Genomic DNA, 20,952 nt, shown 5'->3' with positions numbered 1-20,952 from the left:
TGGTGCAAACATTTCATTTTAAAAATGTTTGAACATACCTTAGCAGCTTTGGCATTCCGTATGGTTATGAGCTGCTGCGCAATGACTGACAACACCTCAATGTCGATTCGATTGAACTCATCAAAACAGCACCAAGCACCAGACTGAGCAAGGCCACTGAAGAAACGCCCCATCATCTGATGGAGAGATACACAGTGTGTTATATATTCAGTGCGGGATAGGGGGAGATAAACCATAACTATTTTATAGGATTATCATAAATAATATTTTAATAGGGAGCCCAGAGGAGCATCTGCAGCACATTCAAAATGTTCTTGGGTTGAATCCTATATTGGGCATTTATCACCTGCTTGTACTTTCTACTGGCTCCACCTTCCTCCCATATTATCAAAACATAAAACTGTATGTTAGCTGTATTACAATAAACATGATATTTCATTCATTATCTATCTGTATGGATTATCCTCACTATTATACATCCTGGTTATATGAGAGACAGTTAATCTATCGACTTCAATTAGATTTATTAACTTACACACGGACTTGCAATATTTTAAGCGTTTACTGGGAGGGAAACTTCCCAAAATTCCACCAAATAAGTGTGGCAAATGTAATCATAAATTAGATTACAGCAATAATGCAATCAAATGAGGCTGTATTCATCACTTCACCTATTTATGTTTTGTGAAACAGTAATGTGGAGTAGACTTTTTTTTAAAAAAAGACTGATCTTTTTGAGAGAAAATGTGTTTTACATATATTAAATACATACTTTTAATACTTTAATATTTTTAATATTAAATACATGTTTTAATGATGCAACGTAATGACAAATATTTGGCAATAAAAAAAATATTGTTGTCATAGTGGTGTTTTTCTTCAATACATTAATTAATACTAATTAATTAATTAATTAATTATTAATACTTATAGAAGTGATGATCAAAAAATCTATTAAATGCCAATCCCACTGACAGTTTAGGAATATACTAAAATGGTAAGCTATATGCCGGGCAATTTGTATATAGATATGAATATTTTCTGAATGGGTATTTTTCAATTGATGCTAAATATTTGTATTGTACCCATTAAAGCATTAACCAATGTTGTCCTGCATAACTAGAAGTGTAAGATAAAAATTAAAATACACAACAAAGTAAAGTATCTCATAGATCACTATGATGAAATGGAGCAAGGCATGAAACTTTATTGCTTTGGCAACAGTGCCATCTAACAGCACCAGATAATGCATGCAATAAGAATGAGCCTGCAAGCGTGAATAGCGCGAACAGGTTTAGTTGTCCACTAACAAAGGCACTCCAAAACCATGTGATTGCAAGTCTCCTGTGTGCAGCCCTCTAGATTACCATTGGAGCGTGGTGCCATGTCTTTAGTGCTTCGGAAAATGTGTTTAACCTTCCTGTGACAGGTACCTTCCCAGTTAGCATTTATTGTTCACAACTGCAATTTAGTTGGGCCTGATCACTATTTATCCTTCATTTGAATGTGGTCATTCTCTTAATTGACCTCTATTTTTTCCTTTTTTACAGAAGTAATGTATGAAATGTATGAGAATGTATTATTTAATTTTACTTTATTATTATTATTATTATTATTATTATTATTGTTATTATTATTATTATTATTATTATCATCATCATCATCATCACCATTATTTTCACATTATAAAAGTCTTTTTTTTTTCTTCTCCTAAGACTTTAGAAAGATAGCAAAATGCAATTACTGTGATCACATCGCACCTTGTAGTCGAGTCCATCAGAACAGTTGAAGACCACGCACTGAATTGCCAAGGCTTTGGCCAAGTCCTTCGTAGTCTCTGTTTTCCCTGTCCCTGCAGGTCCAGCTGGAGCACCTCCCAAGTCCAGCTGGAGGGCTCCCATTAGACACAGGTAGCAACGATCCTGCATGTTAGTAAATTAGAAGATATAGGTACTAGAACTAGACACATTGGGGCCTATTCACTAAAGGTTTGCGTCGCCTTTGCACGGCGCTAACCTGGAAAAATGTCCGGGAGCGCCTAATTCACTAAACGTACAGATGGGGAAATCCGTCACTAAGTGCTCTGCCAACCAGATTGCGCCACGGTGCGCAGGTGTTATTTGCGCGTATGTAAATTAGGTAATTTGCATACATTTGACGCAAAATATGCCCACCCCAATGCAAATGAGACTCATTGATATGCAGCGTCTAATTCACTAACGCCAGCACAAATAGCCACACGGTGTTTGCGTGCCGCAAATATCGTTTATGGAAAGCATGTATAAACCTGCCGCAACCTCGATCCCAGGATCATGACAGCAGTGCATGTGGCACGGTTCACATACCTTTCTGGCTGATCACGCGGAGCGAGAGAGAGCGAGAGCGAGAGCGAGAGCGAGAGCGAGAGAGAGAGAGAGAGAGAGAGAGAGAGAGAGAGAGACATTGTTCTGTTGGTTTAGGACACATAACGTAACCCGGGCTGATCGGCAATGGCGGGGAGGCATTTTAAGATCATTTTCACGCGCCAGATGCATACTGTACACCCATACCAACCCCTGAAAATATATTTCTAAAAAACATTCGCACCAATAATTTGTACTTTATGAATGAATGACGTCGTTGTCGTCCTCTCTGCTATGTACAGTTTAATGGCGCTATGAACGCTTACTCTCGGTCCAACCTCGCTTTCTGATAATGTCATCTTTCTCGCAACTGTTACTATAACAACCACGTTCTTGGCGCAAATCCATTGCCATGTGTGGTAAATCAGGTGCAAATTTGCTCCAAGCTGTCAGTTTTGTGGCCGTGTTTGCGCCGGTATATGATTAGAGCAATATTCTTTGTGAATAGGTGGGTAACTGGGCGCAGGCTGCGGGTGCATGTTGTGGTGCAATATTTCGCGCTATTACCTGACACAGCGCATTCTTAGTGAATATACCCAATTGTATTTTTTTATTTTATCATTTTCATTTCATCATTTACACTGTGGCGTAATTTACCTGCTCAACAATCAAACAGATCTACGTGCCCATAGCCTTGTGTGTCCATTCCTATGTGACTCCTGTCTGATGCATGTGTGCATTATGTAGCCCATGTTACCGTAAGTGGAGTGATGACCAGCCTAGGACAGGCTCCGAGGTATTCATAGCCATAAATGTAAGTGGATAGGGCCATGCATGCTATACAGTTGTCGATGTCAAGATCCCAGTAGTAGCGTAACTGTCTCTGCCATTCAAAGTTTGTCCTCTGATCCACCTAGGAAAGATTGGCTCAAGTTAATGTTCAGCCTCATAAATTAAATGTGATGGAAAGTCACTGGCCATAAATGAAATGTGTATATAAAAAGTGTTTGTGCCACACAGTACTCCACCTTCTGTGCGACTAAATCGGTCACAATATCACGGGCATGCACATCAATTGTGATGAGGGCAGTGATGATATTGCGGTGTAAATTAGGCAGTTTGCCTCTGACCAAAGCTGCGAGAGCATTTAACCTCTGAAAAAGTACAAGAACACTTAATACTGGACATGTATTTTGTTTTCATTTTTTGAAGTACTACTACTGTAGTTTACATCAAAGTTGGTGAATTCAAATTGCTGCAAGGCCGCAAAGTGGTCATGATTTCCCTCCAAACAAGCTTCCATATCCCTGCACCACATCATCTGGGAAATGGTCAACACCACCTGATGAAAAAAACAAAAACAAAAAAAAGTTGCTCAGATTTAACAGGTACTAAAGGATGCGAAGGACAGGGGGGAGGATACGATTGAGAAAGTGGTGTGCATTGTCATTGCCAAGGACACACGCTGATACGATCGAGATCATTTGAGGCTTGCAGTAAATACGGTTAAGAGAGCGCGAGCTCTGCAAATCATGGTGCCCCCAAGGAAATACTGTGAAGGATATACCGTGGAGGACTACAGAAATAGAAGTGAACAACAACAGAAAACAACTTTTCATAATTCAGATAAAAGACTAAAATGTCACATTTGGTGGATTACCGACTGACTTTTCTGAGAAGCCCTGTAAACCGACTCAAGTTTTGGTATAAAAAAAAAAGTGTAATAATGGCAAACACTGTAAATACATGACTAGCATATAAGTGTGGGAAAATGTGTGCATGTATACCTGAGAAGGATACCCAGACACCACCCATTCCTCCCTCGACGTGACTTGGTAGTCAGCTATGGAGGCTTTGCTGAGCTGTCGCAGTGAGTTGAACATGGCCTCTTCCACCTTGCAAAGCCAATCTTCCACATTGCCTCTTGCTTTCAGACCTTTTGTTAAACCCACCTACAGTTGCGCACAAAAGGACAATACCAACAGTTACAACAGTGATAAAAGCCAAAAAAACAGACTGACAGGCTTCAAGGTAACCACAGCTGACCTTCTCTCCTTCAGGGGAAACCATATTCAAGATGTCTTTCGTGTAGACCTTCTCCTGTTCTCCAGGCTCTAGTGGAGGTGGACCGGTAGTTGACTGGTCAGACACCAATGCAAACTCAAGGTGCGTAATTGCATCAAAGCATTTTCTCAGATGAGGTTGCACTGCCTGGGGGTTTCTTGTCTGTGCCAAAATCTTAAGCAATTCATCATTGGATAAGAAGTAGAATCTGTAAAGAAGAGAAGAAAGATCAATTAAATATTCCCAGCATGAATCATACTACATTAAGCACAAATTATAAAGTTATATTTTTTCTAATTTGTAACAAACCAAAATAGTGCATACCTAGGAAATATAACTCTCTTGGACTCTAGGTAGTCTTCAAGACACTTCTGTATCTTGTCCAACAGAACATTATTTTCTTGAAATGTTTCCAAAAGTTCTGTGTAGGATAATGTCAACTTTGAAGGTGTGGATTTCATATATGGGGTAACTATGTGTTAACTTATCACTGGCTACCTACCAGGCTGTGTGGCTGCTTTGAGTGCATTGGGCATCTTTTTGACCTTAGCCATGATGGCCTTCCACGACTTGTCCACTTTGAGAAACATTTTAGACTCAGCAGGAAGTTGCCTCTTAATGTCTGGAGCCAAGAAAATACTTTCTAAATACAGCCAGTTTCGTTGGCACGTAAGCCACTCATCCTGTGCAGCAAGAGGAGGTAGAAATAAAGATTTTCCCCAGTTCTATATTCCCTTTCATGTAATGCAATGGATCAAACCACTGGTGCCAGGCGAAAAAAAAATCATAGCATGCTTGTTCAACTATTAACATTGTATTGAGAGTTTCAACATTTTAGTTTGATCAATAATTTGTAAAAATAACACACATACGCATCAGGACTTGCCAATATTAGGATTTGTGAAAACATTTACAAATTGTGACAAATGGTTTTGGCCCGACGCCAGCGAAACAGTATTTTTATTTTTTTTTGCAACCTACTATGTACTCATATGATATGCATGGTAAGCCACATATTTTCTAAAGTTCATGAAGGCAGACCAAAAAAATAAAAATAAAAATAATACTACATTTGCTTCAGTTCTTTTCCAAGCCTTTACCAAAGTTTGGTTGAAGCGGGTCAGCCTCATCAGGAGTTTGTCCACCCTGGCTTTGATAGGAGCAACATAACGAGAAGATGCTGCTGTGCCCACATTGATAATGCTGTCATCCAAGAGTACCTCAACAAGGGAAAAAAAATAAAAATAAATTAAAACATATTTGACATGATTTATAGAATGTGCACTTTTTCTGTTTACTTGTATATCATCTGTGCCGCCCAAGATGAAGACCTCTTTGGAGTCACCATGCTGCAGAAGACTGAACGTCGTGGTCCACCACACATCCTCAACCTGCCGTGATTGAAATGGGCCTCATGTCAACAATGACTCCAAATCATAACACTTAAAACATTCATTCATAATCACAATCACCTCATCTATAGACAAACATTGGATTAGAGATTAAAAATAGATTAATTGAAAAATAAGAAAGGCGATGAAAATCTTAAAAAAAAAAAAAACTCTCTTCACCAACCTTATTAATAATAGTCTCCACTGATGCCTCCCCTGAAGCTTGTGCTGATACCTAAAATTCAAAATATTTGTTTCTTCAGTGGGTATCAGTTCAAACATCAAACAATGAAATATGTTTAATAAAGTCTAGTGGCTGATTCAGAAATAAATATACAGACATACAGACATAAAATCTTGATGCTGAACAACAAAGAGAAGTAAGAAGAGACCTCCTGTATGTCTGTGCCATAGGAGAACACGTTGAGTTCCTCCACAACCGCCACAGTGAGCTCCACACTCAATGCGCTGCCCACAACAGATTCCAGGATCCTCCAGTGTTCCGGTTTCATGCACGGGTTACGTAAATCTGTGATTACAGGCACCTGGACAGAAAACATGACACAATCGTCAGTTTACCCTTCGTCAATAGGAAGTAACACAATCCATTATAAATGAAGTCCACATTGTAATGGTTTAATTTCATGGAGGAATATTACAATGATGTCTATTTACTGCACACCCACCCTCTGTTTCATAAGTTCAACCTTTTCCTTAAGAAGTGGCACCACATTATTACGCGGCAAGCCTTTCTCCATTTGGTTGATGTGCTTGGTGTATTTGTTGACGTGGGAGTTTAACTGTTCCATGTCCAGTTTCTCAAGCGTGCTCTGAAGAAGCAACAGAAATGAAGATGAGTAGAAATACGGTGGGTAACATTTGAAGTACTGTATCCTGGTCATGTTGTACTGTACACATTCTGAGAGCGCCTCACCTGTCGCCATCCTTCTTGTAATAAGTCCCATTCCACCATTGAGTCCCAAAGAAGCTTCTTCAGCCTAAACTCTGCTTTGAGTTCATCGAGGTCATCAAATTTGGTCACCTCCAACTAAATTCAAGAGTATCCAGAAGAAAGACGGTGCTGAGTTGGTTGAATGGTGGGTGGTTAGAATTTACAAACATGACTTGCACAGTTAGTATCTGATTTTGTGATGATCAAAGATATGTAACAGGTTTTGTGCTTCAGCAAAAGCAAACCTACAATGGCATATTAGGGCCACGTAGAATTACCGGTATACATTTTTTTAGAGGGCGGGGGCAATATGACGAGAAAAAAAGTGGCAAATTTGCCACTTTTTAATATGATGGGAAAGAAACTGGCAAATTTGCCACTTTTTAATATGACGAGAAAGAAAGTGGCAAATTTGCAACTTTTTAATATGACGAGAAAAAAAGTGGCAAATTTGCCACTTTTTAATATGATGGGAAAGAAAGTGGGAAATTTGCCACTTTTAAATATGAGAAAAAAAAGTGGGAAATTTGCCACTTTTAAATATGATGAGAAAAAAAGTGGCAAATTTGCCACTTTTTAATATGACGAGAAAAAAAGTGGCAAATTTGCCACATTTAAATATGATGAGAAAAAAAAGTGGCAAATTTGCAACTTTTTAATATGACAAGAAAAAAAGTGGCAAATTTGGGGGGAGTGATGTAATTTGTGCAGCTAATTGGAGAGGAGTCAGGAAATGGGGAAAAAAAAGGGGGAAAAGTGTAAAAAATATTTTCAGATGTTTTCCTTAATGAGTGCATTACCTTGAATTGTTTCTGGTAAGAAGTATATGCTGAGGCCTGGCGTTGCAGCTCATCGATGGAAATCTGAAGCTCCCCAAGCAGAAGACGTACTTGGGGAAAGTCAGCAGTGACTTCAAGGATTTGTGGATCCTACACATTCATCCGTGATATAAATGCATCAGGGAATCCCATCCAAACTTGGCAACCATCTCAAAGATACTTTACTCAGCATTACATATTTTAAGAACGACTGCAATTTCGCAACATACCTGTGACTTTTCCTTGATTTTCTTGACTTTTTGGTTCAGATCCTTTATGTCTACCTGCAGAGACTTGGAAAACTTATCCATCACTTTGTACCTGTCAAACATTGCATCATTGATCATGTTGTGTAATGAGTTCATGTAAGGCTCCATGGAGGCAAAGGCCACATCGTCTGCTGTGATGGGAAGTGAGGATATGTTGATCAGATTGTACATCTGACACACCGTCTCCTGTTCTTGCTCCAGCACTTTCATCTAGGGGGGTAAGAAAAAAAAAAAAAAAAAAGTATAGCATCTTCACAATTTCAAATTAAGATAAATAAAAAAACACAATAATTATAAGTCAAAATAAATAATAATATTATATATATATGTACAATTAAATATCCATCCATCCATCAATTTTCTTGACCGCTTATTCCTCACAAGGGTCGCGGGGGGTGCTGGAGCCTATCTCAGCTGGCTTTGGGCAGTAGGCGGGGGACACCCTGGACTGGTTGCCAGCCAATCGCAGGTACAATTAAATAACTAATTTTAAAAAAAGTAAGCATGTCATGTTTACAATGTTTACAAAAAAGTACCATTAATTAACATGTACAAATGAACAAATCTTACCCTTTCAGGTATCTCATCAAGGAAAGTGAGGTAGCTGGCTAACTCGGTTGTATTAGTGGGACTGAGTTCTAGTTTAAATTGAGCTTCACCAGCTTCCGCCATGACAGCTGTTAGCTTCCGCTTGGCCTGCTGCGTCAGTATCTCATTAATGACCTATAAAAGACAGCAGAAAGTTACTATTATAGCACTGCCCTGTTCACAAACAATTAGAGTATTATTGTCTTTGTGTTTGGGTGCACAGTATGATTGTGCACTTTCGTGACCTTCAGACAACGCAGGGGAGAAGAGATGAGCTTCTCTTTCATCTCTGTTTTGTCCACGAGGAGGAGGCCAAGATGTCTCTGTGGTTGGAGAGCCACGGCTTCTTCGTGCTCATTGTGGTACAAGTCTAGTGATGTTCTAAAAAATTCCAATCCTGTTTAACAAAGTTAATTTAACAGAAAAGTAAGGTCTGAGCCCAACATTAAAACTCATAATGCGTGCCAGGTATGGAGGACCAAAACTGCCAAAATTCAAAATACATAAATGACTAAATGAATAAACAAATGACTAAAAGTGAAAATAAAAATTAATATAAAAAAAATATGATTCGAAATGTATATCCAAAAAAATAAATATAAATGGAAATAAATCATTTTTTTATTTTCACTTTTGGTCATTTATTTATCTATTTATTTATCTATTTATTTATTTAGTCATTTATTTATTTTGAATTTTTGGCAGTTTTGGGCCGTACTGCCAAGTCGAAATGTTATTCAAATGAGGGGGCGGTCCTTAGCGTGTCTTGGGTTGTACTCCGCCGTTGCAAACTGCCTGTCGAGTGAGTAGCTAGCTAGGCAAACGTGAAAGTCTTGCTGGCTTGCAATTGAGAGCTCCAGCAATGGATGACTATCTTGTCAACTATCTGCTCTCATTTGTTGTCTAGAAAATCAAGTCACAAGTTGAGGTGCCAGTGGACACCATAGACGTCCATTACTGGAGCTCTCCGTTGCAAGTTGGCAAGACTTCCTCGTTGGCCGAGCTGCTTACTCGACCAATGACAGGCAGTTTGCAACGGCGGAGTCTAACCGAAGACACACTTAAGCCCACCCCCTCATTTGAATAACATTTCGACTTGACAGTACGGCCCAAATCTGCCAAAATTCAAAATAAATAAATGTCTAAATAAATGACTAAACAAATAGATAAATAAATGACTAAATAAATAAATAAATGACTAAATAAATAAATAAATGACTAAAGTGAAAAGAAAAACGGATTAAATAAATAAATGACTAAAAGTGAAAATAAAAACAGATTTATTTCCATTTAGATTTATTTTTTTGGATATAATTTTCGAATTATATTTTTTATATTCATTTTTATTTTCACTTTTAGTCATTTATTTAATTATTTAGTCATTTATTTATTTAGAATTTTGGCAGTTTTGGTCCTCCATAGCCAGGCGCTTCATATGAATAATGATAATCATGTAGTATGAAGCATAAGCATGTACCGTGATCTTTTTGTCGTAGAGCAGTCAAATCGAGACCCTCGTTCTCCTTGTAAAAGAGCTGAAAACGCTCAAACATGCGTGCGCACACTTGTGCTGCTTCAAATGTGAAGTGCAGTGATTCCTGAGGGCAAAACACGCACAGTGTGTCATTGGAATTGTTACTTGCTAATACTTCCTAATGTCAGGTGTAACTGACCTTAATATTTTGACAGATGCATTTTATGTATCCATCATTTTCGATGACAGAATCCAAACTGGGTGCATCTCTATATTGACTCTTAAAGTTAATAGAAACACATGAAATTACAAAGTGGCACCTAACATATGTACAAAATATAGACATTATGAATTAAACACAGCTGAGTGTTATTTGCTTACCCGAAAAGACTCGTGACTTAATAGTAAAATGAAATCCTCATCTGCCGTTAGTGTCCCAACGGACAACACAGTTTTCTGGAACTTCCCAATTATCTCTCCAACAGTCTCCTGTTAGGAAGAAAACAAATCATTTATTTTGTTTGGGAGTTTAGTGTCAATTAGGGATGTAACAATATCCAAGTGTCACAATACGATATTATCACGATATGAAACTAACGATACGATAATTATCACAATATTGTGGGGGAAGTTGGCGATATTTAAAAAAGGTCACAATATTATTATTATTATTATTATTATTATTATTATTATTATATTATTATTATTATGTTATGTTGTTAATGCACACACACATTGAGTTCCTCCACATATTGACTTTCTTGACAGGCATATTATGTTCCCCTTTGTCCAACAATTACCGGTAGTGTTGATTTTAAACATAGGAGGGCCAAAACATTCCTAATAAAAATTGCATTGCACTAAAAAAATCGCCACCAGAGGGTGCTAGAACTGCACACATGGAAATGGTGTTGCATTTAAATATCATGAACATGACAACGACGATATTGTGGCAGTTTTAATATCACGATATTGCGCTTATCGTTGCATCCCTAGTGTCCATTGCTATAAAATGTTCCTTAACCTGAAAGTTCTGCTCAGAGGGTCTGTAGGACAGCGCATCTGTGTCCAGCACAAGTTCACTTATCAACATTGGTTTACTCTGGGAAGATTCCGACTCCCCAGCCTATTAAGACACACATGTAACAAATATTTTAAATAGCTATACATGATAATAAAAAAAAAAAGTGTAGCGGTAGTGTTCAAGAGGCAACGCCCTACCTTTCGATCCACCTTTTCCTCAGGAGGACTGCTTTCAGCCTCGAGCTGCTGGCCCCAGGTTTGAATGACATCAAGGCTGGGGGTTTGACTAACCTGCTCTTGGAATGCAGCCAGCAGCCTGTCCACTGCACTCACAAACAACGTGTGCAAAGTGTTGACCACCAAATAGTCAACAAGTCGGATGAAGCTGTGCGGGTGCGAGAAGAAGTGACGTTGATGCGAAGCAGTTACTGCAAACAAAACCGAACACAAGAAAACTTACCAGTTGAGGCGCCGACAGAAGAAGCCCCTGTTAATCCCCAATAGAACTTGGATTTCACTCAGCTTGTCGCTATCTGTAACAAAAAGGAATTGTCTAAAACAAAAAACTTCTCTATATATTTGTGTACCACGATCTCAAGACAATAAAAATGCACACACGATCTGACAGGAAGCTGCTACAGGAACACAGTGTCACTTCTTTTACCAGGTCACGGAACTTCTGCAGGTCATTCAGTGCCTAATTAAAGTAAATAATTCAGAGTAAAAAAAATAAAAAATCATGCAAACAACAACAAAAACACTAACAGTCACATAAACATTCCATACTTGTATTTTCAGGAATATATTGTACCTCTTCCACTTGTGTGAACTGAGCTTCATGAAATTCGTGGAGAGTATATGTGTACTTCTTCTCGATATGACACAAATTAGTTGATCTGATTTGATAACACATTTCCCAGACGTCTGACAGTGCCGGGCTTAAATCCTGTGGAGACACACAAATAGGTTTAATTATAAAAACAGTCTAGAGTGGCCACTTTCAGCACATCTTTACACATCGGGACATACAATAACAAGAAAAAACTAGAGCTGCGAGCAGCTATAAAGGGCCCTCGCAGCCCGGGCCACGTTGGGGTCCTTGCACGTTGGGGTACTTGCACGTTGGGGTACTGGCACATTGGGGTACTGGCATATTGGAAGCAAAATTTCTTTGAAAATGGCATAATAAACGTTTACATGTAGAATATTTTTTTGCCAGTGTGTGTGTCAAGCTCAACGGGTTTTGGTGATTGTTAAGACCTGCAAAAATCAGCGTCCTTTTTTATTTTTAGGCAATGAGTTGCCCTGATTGGTATTTTTTTGTAAAAGTGTATATACACATCATCGCTCGTTGTACTCATTGCACAATGTTACTTTTATTGTCCAAAGGGGCAATCAAAAATGAATAAAACAAAATGGAAACGTACATACGTTTGGATCGGTGTGAAGCCAGTGAACAATTTGAGTGGTGGAAACTAAAAGAATATTCATAAATGACTTAGTTATCACACTTAGAATGAGTGTACATTTTTTGTACAAAATACCGTATGTGGGGTATTTTTTTTTCATGCCTCAAGGGCTACGTGGCGCTGCATATATAACTGAATGTTGTCATAGAGATAACTTCAGGCCTTGACGATAAACATACATGTCAAGTTTGGGATTTTTTGGAGCATGTACCGGGGAGTTATCAAGCATATCCTTTTTCATTGCGAAACACAAATTTTGATGCCCCGCCCTCATCATATAGTATTTCGAAAAGTCAAAATTTTTCCCCTTGTCGTTGGCTCAGGTCTTGACATGGTCCAGGCCAAGTCTTAACTCAGTCGGATGAAACGTGTAGGAGAAGTGGGCAAAAGTCTGCCCCCTGTGAATGTGCAAAAATCGTCAAAAATGGGACATTCAAAAATTCGTAGCTCACTTCCTGTTCATTTTAGCATATGGGTACAAGAGACTTTTTTGTAGGTCTTGGGCTCCCTCATACACCTAAAAATATTCGTCGTTCTTGCTTAAACGTACAACCGGGGCTGCTTCGTTAAAGATTTCGAGGGGGCGCTATTGAGTCATTTTTGTAAAAATAGCACAATCAACAATAAAATATTGCTCATTTTACCAGGCCAGATGTGTGTGCCAAGTTTCATGAGTTTCTGTGCATGTTTAGACCCTCAAAACTGGCGTTGTTTTCTTGGTGAACAGCGCTTAGCCACACCCACAGCAATTCGCGAAAACTCACAAACTTCGTGTTGTGACATCATGAAGGCCGAAACCCTCATCTGAGCAAATATGAGGTAGGTCCAGTTAACGTGTTTGGAGAAAAACGTAGAAGAAAATTCGTAAGAAAAAAAATTGCCACTAGGTGGCGCTATCAGTTAGATGAAATATAAGTCAGTAGATGTCTTTAGGGCTGGACTCTCATCAAATGTGTGAAATTTTGAGAAGATAGGATCATCTCGGTCAAGTTAATGCAGCTTTTATTTTCACGAAAAATCTTCAGACTTTGCGTCACCGTAGCGGCCACGCCCTTTGGCGAAAAGTTACAATATTCGGTGTGGGGCATGATCAACATCTTAAGGCTTTTCTGACCAATTTTCAAATGGATCCCTTCAACAAGCTCAGCACAGTAGCTAAAAACGTAAAGTATGACATTTATTGTAACCACTAGGTGGCGCTATATGTATAACTGAATTTTATCATATAGATGTTTTCAGGCCGTGACTATTACGTTTCCTGAGAAGTTTGAGATTTTTTGGAGCTTGAACATGGGAGTTATTAAGCATTTGCTCTTTCTGGACAAATGAAATTTTAAAGGCAATATTTGATGCCCCGCCCCCGTCATATAGTATTTCAAAAAGGCAAGATGTTTTGCCCAGTTGTTCTCTCAGGTCTTGAGATGATAAATGCCAAGTTTGAAGTCAATTGGATGAAAAATGTTTGCAAAGGGGGAAAAAGCATGACCACAGTGAATGTGCCAAAATAGGCCAAAATTGGACATAAAAAAATTCATAGCTCACTTCCTGTACATTTTAACTACATGGTCCCAATAGACTTTTTTGTGCGTCTCGGGGTGCTACACGTGCCTGCCAATTTTTGTTGCTCTAGCTCAAACGTGCCGGGCTTGGTTTTTATTTTTCTACGCTAGGGGGCGCTATCGAGTCGCATTGTTAGGACGACTTAATAATATCAAATTTTTCGCCGGGCCTGAGGAGTGTGCAAAGTTCGGTGAGTTTTCGTGAATGTTTAGGTACCCAAAATCGCGATCGTTTGCGGAGAATAAAGAAGAAGAAGAAGAATAATAATAACTAGAGCTGCGAGCAGCTATAAAGGGCCCTCGCAGCCCGGGCCACGTTAGGGTCCTTGCACGTTGGGGTACTTGCACGTTAGGGTACTGGCACGTTGGGGTACTGGCATATTGGAAGCAAAATTTCTTTGAAAATGGCATAATAAACGTTTACATGTAGAATTTTTTTTTGCCAGTGTGTGTCAAGCTCAACGGGTTTTGGTGATTGTTAAGACCTGCAAAAATCAGCGTCCTTATTTATTTTTAGGCAATGAGTTGCCCTGATTGGTATTTTTTGTAAAAGAGTATATAGACATCATCGCTCGTTGTACTCATTGCACAATGTTACTTTTATTGTCCAAAGGGGCAATCAAAAATGAATAAAACAAAATGGAAACGTACATACGTTTGGATCGGTGTGAAGCCAGTGAACAATTTGAGTGGTGGAAACTAAAAGAATATTCATAAATGACTTAGTCATCACACTTAGAATGAGTTTACATTTTTTTGTACAAAATACCGTATGTGTTTTTTTTTTTTTATATAAGCCTCAAGGGCTAGGTGGCGCTGTATTTATAACTGAATGTTGTCATCGAGATACCTTCAGGCCTTGATTATAAGCATACATGTAAAGTGTGGGATTTTTTTTGGAGCATGTACCGTGGAGTTATTAAGCATATCCTTCATTCACGATATTGCTTTTAATGTCCACAGAGGCTATCAAAAATAAATAAAAATATATATATGTTTGGATAAGTCTGATGCCAGTGAACATTTTGAGTGGTGGAAACTAAAAGAATATTCATAAATGACTTAGTTATCACACTTAGAATGAGTTTACATTTTTTGTACAAAATACCGTATGTGGGGTATTTTTTTTTTATGCCTCAAGGGCTAGGTGGCGCTGCATATATAACTGAATGTTGTCATAGAGATAGCTTCAGGCCTTGACGATAAACATACATGTCAAGTTTGGGATTTTTTGGAGCATGTACCGGGGAGTTATTAAGCATATCCTTTTTCAGTGCGAAACACAAATTTTGATGCCCCGCCTTCATCATATAGTATTTCGAAAGGTCAAGATTTTTCCCCCTGTCGTTGGCTCAGGTCTTGACATGGTCCAGGTCAAGTCTTAACTCAGTCAGATGAAACGTGTAGGAGAAGTGGGCAAAAGTCTGCGCCCTGTGAATGTGCAAAAATTGTCAAAAATGTGACATTCAAAAATTCGTAGCTCACTTCCTGTTCATTTTAGCATATGGGTCCAAGAGACTTTTTTGTAGGTCTTGGGCTCCCTCATACACCTAAAAATATTCGTCGTTCTTGCTTAAACGTACAACCGGGGCTGCTTCGTTAAAAAATTCTAGGGGGCGCTATTGAGTCATTTTTGTAAAAATAGCACAATCAACAATAAAATATTGCTCATTTTACCAGGCCAGATGTGTGTGCCAAGTTTCATGAGTTTCTGTGCATGTTTAGACCCTCAAAACCGGCGTTGTTTTTTTGGCGAACAGCGCTTAGCCACACCCACAGCAATTCGCGAAAACTCACAAACGTCGTGTTGTGACATCATGAAGGCCGAAACCCTCATCTGAGCAAATATGAGGTAGGTCCAGTTAACGTGTTTGGAGAAAAACGTAGAAGAAAATTCGTAATAAAAAAAATTGCCACTAGGTGGCGCTATCAGTTAGATGAAATATAAGTCAGTAGATGTCTTTAGGGCTGGACTCTCATCAAATGTGTGAAATTTTGAGAAGATAGGATCATCTCGGTCAAGTTAATGCAGCTTTTATTTTCACGAAAAATCTTCAGACTTTGCGTCACCGTAGCGGCCACGCCCTTTGGCGAAAAGTTACAATATTCGGTGTGGGGCATGATCAACATCTTAAGCCTTTTCTGACCAATTTTCAAATGGATCCCTTCAACAAGCTTAGCACAGTAGCTAAAAACGTAAAGTATGACATTTATTGTAACCACTAGGTGGCGCTATATGTATAACTGAATTTTATCATATAGATGTTTTCAGGCCGTGACTATTACGTTGCCTGAGAAGTTTGAGATTTTTTGGAGCTTGAACATGGGAGTTATTAAGCATTTGCTCTTTCTGGACAAATGAAATTTTAAAGGCAATATTTGATGCCCCGCCCCCGTCATATAGTATTTCAAAAAGGCAAGATGTTTTGCCCAGTTTTTCTCTCAGGTCTTGAGATGATAAATGCCAAGTTTGAAGTCAATTGGATGAAAAATGTTTGCAAAGGGGGAAAAAGCATGACCACAGTGAATGTGCCAAAATAGGCCAAAATTGGACATAAAAAAATTCATAGCTCACTTCCTGTACATTTTAGCTACATGGTCCCAATAGACTTTTTTGTGCGTCTCGGGGTGCTACACGTGCCTGCCAATTTTTGTTGCTCTAGCTCAAACGTGCCGGGCTTGGTTTTTATTTTTCTACGCTAGGGGGCGCTATCGAGTCGCATTGTTATGACGACTTAATAATATCAAATTTTTCGCCGGGCCTGAGGAGTGTGCAAAGTTCGGTGAGTTTTCGTGAATGTTTAGGTACCCAAAATCGCGATCGTTTGCGGAGAATAAAGAAGAAGAATAATAATAATAATAATAATAATAATAATAATAATAATTTTTACAAAAACAATAGGGACCTCGCAGCGGTCGCTGCTCGGGCCCTAATAATAATAATAATAATAATAATAATAATAATAATAATAATAATAATAATTTTTACAAAAACAATAGGGACCTCGCAGCGGTCGCTGCTCGGGCCCTAAATATGTCAACCTTTTGGAATTTGATGAATTTCTGAACAGATTTGTCATAAAATGTGATCTGATCTTCAGGTAAAGTGAAAGGAATTGACAAATAAAATGTGTCTAAATCAGTGATTCTTAATCTTGTTTGAGGTACTGAACCCCACCAGTTTCGTATGCATCTTCACCAAAACCTTCTTCATAGAAAAATAACACATGGTCACAAGCACCCCCTCAAATTTAAGACATAGGTTTAGGGTTCATAATAATAAAAAAGGTTTCCTTCTGTAAACAAATTCAGGATATAATATATACGTCATGTATTTAAGGAAAGTTGTAAAACGTCCTGATGTTTATGTTTAACATATTTAAAACATCACAAATCATCCTCTTTCTGCGAAGTACTGTCTCAAATGTTCTCCAATTTTGATATTGTAAATGTATAGGATAGTATGCCGAATAGTCTTGGTCTATTGGCTATCCAATAATATATACACATCAGAGCTGCTGCTTAGTGTTGTAGAAGAAGAAAATTTAACAGCAGAAGAAGAGTGTCTTCCGAGTGAAGGCAAAACAAGCTGAAGGGAAACAAACTAAGGTCGCGACTTGTGTAAAATAAACACATTAAGGAAGGTGTGATAAAGACTTGATTTCTGTTTTTCCGTGTCCAATTTTAAACAAGAAACGGCTCGTTCTCGTTCAGTTGAGACAGCAACACTGCCTCCCCATGGATGGAGGAGGAACGGGCCTGAGACACGCGTGAATATCTGAGGGAAAAAAAAAACAACCAAAAAAACACAGTGCTTGTGGGAAAAGTATGTGAGCCTTGACTTTGATGAATATCAGATCACGATTTATGACAAATGTATTCAATAAACCATGAAATTCCAAAAGGATCACATCCTTTTTCTCGCCACTGTATTGTTACAGACAAGCTTACAAAGAAATTTTCTCTACTTACCGGATTGATCATGAACAACTTATCCTTGAGAGCCTCTTGAGCCACGTGCATCTTCTTGGCACATACTTTTTTATGCCAGATATAGAAAGGTTTGAATAATTTGAAACGAGCAAAGAAGGGGATGAGGACCAGCTTGCGGTGGAGTTGATATTCCTCCTCAAACCGCTCGAGGCTTACAAAGTCAAAGTTTTCCCGACAGGTAGACAAGACGCCGTCTTTGCTAACCATCGTGTAGTCATCCTTGCTGTGCTCAAAAATTCGGACCTCAGAGGGGGTCTCTAGGTTTGCATCTTTCTTCAGGGAAAATGGTCTTTTTGCAGGACAACAAGTTGATGCTTTACTTAGGGAGAGTTGATTCTGAAAGAGTGAAAGGAACGCATAAGCAAAAACAAAAAAACTTACGAGGATGAAATATTTTCAAAATCTGTTATTAGGTTGACTAAATGATTTGTTATATGAGCTAATTTAAATTTCAACACATACATGGAGCTGTAAAAAGAAGAAGACGCAGCAGCAATGTATTAGCTTATTATTTGGATCACTCTTTCCGCGTAAGCACTCAATGCTATTTTACTTGTTGATCTCTCTCAGTATCCATGTTTGTTTACACTGCATGTAAAACCAGACATTTCTGAAGGGCTCTGATATGGAATTGACCTTTATAATGATCAGAGATTCAAGAGGCAGGTTGCCTGTGTGTAAGGGAATTCACCAATACCAGGACAGGTGTGTAAAGTTTATTACTCAACCACCAATCAAACCAGCAAGCATTTTATCACACAATTCATTGTGTGAAAGCTTGCATACTTTAGTTGCAAGAACATCGCTAGAGTCAGTGTAAAAGTCTACGGTGGATAAATGCCACATCTACAACTCTGATGCTGCAGTTTTGAGCGATTTCTGCCACACGGCAGATTTGTTTATCATCTTCTACCTTACACACGTGTGCCACCAACCTTGGAGCGAGATTGCAATGGAGGCAATTTTACACTTGATGGCATGCTGCGCCTCTGCGGTGGCTGTTTTTCTTCGGAAAAAGGCGCCTGAGAATGCCAGCCTGGGAAATACCTCCTTTCCTGGGATTTTAGGTGCTCATCAATTGGCAATTTCCGTTTAACACGTCTCTTCAGCAGAGCCTGCATTATGGGACAAAAAAAAAAAAAAAAAAAGACATCAGCAAAGAATAATGGTGTATAATAACAGTAAGGCTGAAGCAGGTCCACCATAAAAATTCCATCACTAAATTGATTCTCTGTACAGCTTATCCTCACTGGGGTCATGGGTGTGCGGGGGCCAATTCAGCCGACTTTGGGTGAGAGGCGGGGTACACCCTGAGCTAGATGCCAGCCAATCACAAGGCACAAACATCAGACAAACAACCATTCACACTCATATTCATACCAATTACAATTTAGAGTCTTCAATTAATCTTAGCGCACGGGGAGTACATGCAAACTCTACACAGGGAGGCCAGAGTCCAGATTTCAACCCACGACCTCTGAGGCAGGAGTGCTAGCCACTGGGCCACCATATCTCCAAAAAAATTACAACCATTGAAAATAATTTAATAGACTACATGCTCATTGGAAATGCTTATATTGTTTCAGTCAACTCATAATATCTGTTTTCTCACACCTGTGTGCCTTTTTCATCGAGTGGAGGTAACATGGTGGGGCTTTGCTGCTGTGGGAGTTCGACCTCTGAAATAAGATGTTAAGTGAAAATGAGATATAGCGTCAGTAATAAGAAAATACTGAAATCTCCTTGTGGGTCATGCTTGCTGCTGCTCACAATCAAGACAAGAAACACAACTAAAAACACTGTGACTACTACTAATAATAATAGTAATAATAATAACAACAATAATAAAATAATAAAAATGGCCGCCTCAGTACATGTCAATTATTTGAAATATGAGGAGGCTGCAGAATTAAAATAATAATAATACGATTAGCTATTCTTACATGCATTTAGCAATATGTGTATCAGGGTTATGCAAACCCAAACCAAATTATAACAGTCCCCAAAACCAAATTATAAACAAACTGTACAATACCACTCTATAATGATCGAAATTGTACATTATATGGTTAATATTAATATAGGTCTTAAGTTTGATCTATGGTAAATGTATATGTGTATGCAATCAAATAATAAAGTTACCCATGCAATCATCCTCCTCGCTTTGTCCAGACGAGGAACTTTTCGATGTCGATGCCATTTTAGGTCAAAAGTCCTCACACAACGTGTGATGGATTGCAGGATAACATTTATATAATTCACATAACTCTCAATTGATAATTATTCCATCCCGTCGCAAATTTAGTGCATTATCAAAAACGGCCATTCATGGACACCAATGCGCGTCATTGTGCACACGTCAGAGATGCAAATATCAATGACATCTGTCACGGAATGTGACACGCGCAGATAACGAGCCAATGAAGTAATCAAGAGTGTTGCGCGAATGTTGGCGAGTGGAAACGTCTGACGACTGGTGCCGAATTTAGCTTTCACTGCGTTCTAGTTAAAGCAAAGCGTGGGATGTTAATTTTATTGTATTGTTATTATTTTTTTAAACACAAGTCGTGTGCGAAAATGTTGATATAAAATGTTCCGAAAGGCGACACTACTGTTGTTGAGACCATGGTCCTGTACTTCCTGTAGTATACTTGTATGATTTGCTGTCATGGTAACATGCGTATTAAAGTCCCAAATCCAACGCTTCCATAGTATATCGCCATCACGAAGCACTATAAGCAAACATTTTTACGAGATTGGGTTGGAATCACACTTTTTCAATGACGAAGAACTTAAAACGATAAATGTCCAACAATGATTTATTTTCAATATCAATAAACAGAAAACAAATACATGCTTAAGTCATAATATTATCATGAACACTGTTTTATTGCAATACGTAAGTAGCCTAATCAGTGTTACTTCAGCCTACCTTTTCCAAAATACGTAGAAAACGTCAAGTATCGCGTCAGCGTTGTGCTAGCAGCTCACGTTTCCTAGCAACATAAGG

General features: G+C 38.6%; 1 protein-coding gene across 1 annotated transcript in view; it reads right to left on the bottom strand.

Annotated features, from left to right (window-relative positions):
* dnah6 (dynein, axonemal, heavy chain 6) overlaps window positions 1–20,952 on the bottom strand; it is a 57,686-nt gene that overhangs the window by 35,242 nt on the left and 1,492 nt on the right. Inside the window, exons 1-31 of the mRNA XM_077524060.1 lie at window positions 20,085–20,952; window positions 19,557–19,621; window positions 18,878–19,057; window positions 17,922–18,278; window positions 11,733–11,867; window positions 11,540–11,618; window positions 11,382–11,454; window positions 11,120–11,306; window positions 10,923–11,024; window positions 10,280–10,387; window positions 10,098–10,178; window positions 9,902–10,022; window positions 8,670–8,821; window positions 8,407–8,559; window positions 7,798–8,046; window positions 7,550–7,678; window positions 6,732–6,845; window positions 6,484–6,627; window positions 6,190–6,342; window positions 5,982–6,032; window positions 5,705–5,797; window positions 5,507–5,626; window positions 4,909–5,089; window positions 4,731–4,827; window positions 4,389–4,614; window positions 4,130–4,294; window positions 3,574–3,684; window positions 3,371–3,496; window positions 3,100–3,255; window positions 1,761–1,922; window positions 39–176 (exon numbers count right to left, since the gene is read on the bottom strand). The exon at window positions 20,085–20,952 is cut by the window's right edge and continues 1,492 nt beyond it. Of these exons, the coding sequence (XP_077380186.1) occupies window positions 39–176; window positions 1,761–1,922; window positions 3,100–3,255; window positions 3,371–3,496; window positions 3,574–3,684; window positions 4,130–4,294; window positions 4,389–4,614; window positions 4,731–4,827; window positions 4,909–5,089; window positions 5,507–5,626; window positions 5,705–5,797; window positions 5,982–6,032; window positions 6,190–6,342; window positions 6,484–6,627; window positions 6,732–6,845; window positions 7,550–7,678; window positions 7,798–8,046; window positions 8,407–8,559; window positions 8,670–8,821; window positions 9,902–10,022; window positions 10,098–10,178; window positions 10,280–10,387; window positions 10,923–11,024; window positions 11,120–11,306; window positions 11,382–11,454; window positions 11,540–11,618; window positions 11,733–11,867; window positions 17,922–18,278; window positions 18,878–19,057; window positions 19,557–19,621; window positions 20,085–20,142 (4,266 nt within the window). The 5' untranslated portion in view covers window positions 20,143–20,952. The remainder of the gene's footprint in view (window positions 1–38; window positions 177–1,760; window positions 1,923–3,099; window positions 3,256–3,370; window positions 3,497–3,573; window positions 3,685–4,129; window positions 4,295–4,388; window positions 4,615–4,730; window positions 4,828–4,908; window positions 5,090–5,506; window positions 5,627–5,704; window positions 5,798–5,981; window positions 6,033–6,189; window positions 6,343–6,483; window positions 6,628–6,731; window positions 6,846–7,549; window positions 7,679–7,797; window positions 8,047–8,406; window positions 8,560–8,669; window positions 8,822–9,901; window positions 10,023–10,097; window positions 10,179–10,279; window positions 10,388–10,922; window positions 11,025–11,119; window positions 11,307–11,381; window positions 11,455–11,539; window positions 11,619–11,732; window positions 11,868–17,921; window positions 18,279–18,877; window positions 19,058–19,556; window positions 19,622–20,084) is intronic.

The sequence above is a fragment of the Festucalex cinctus genome, chromosome 6, assembly GCF_051991245.1.
Source record: "Festucalex cinctus isolate MCC-2025b chromosome 6, RoL_Fcin_1.0, whole genome shotgun sequence".
NCBI classification, from domain to species: Eukaryota; Metazoa; Chordata; class Actinopteri; order Syngnathiformes; family Syngnathidae; genus Festucalex; species Festucalex cinctus.
This window is presented reverse-complemented; position numbering and strand designations above follow the sequence as displayed.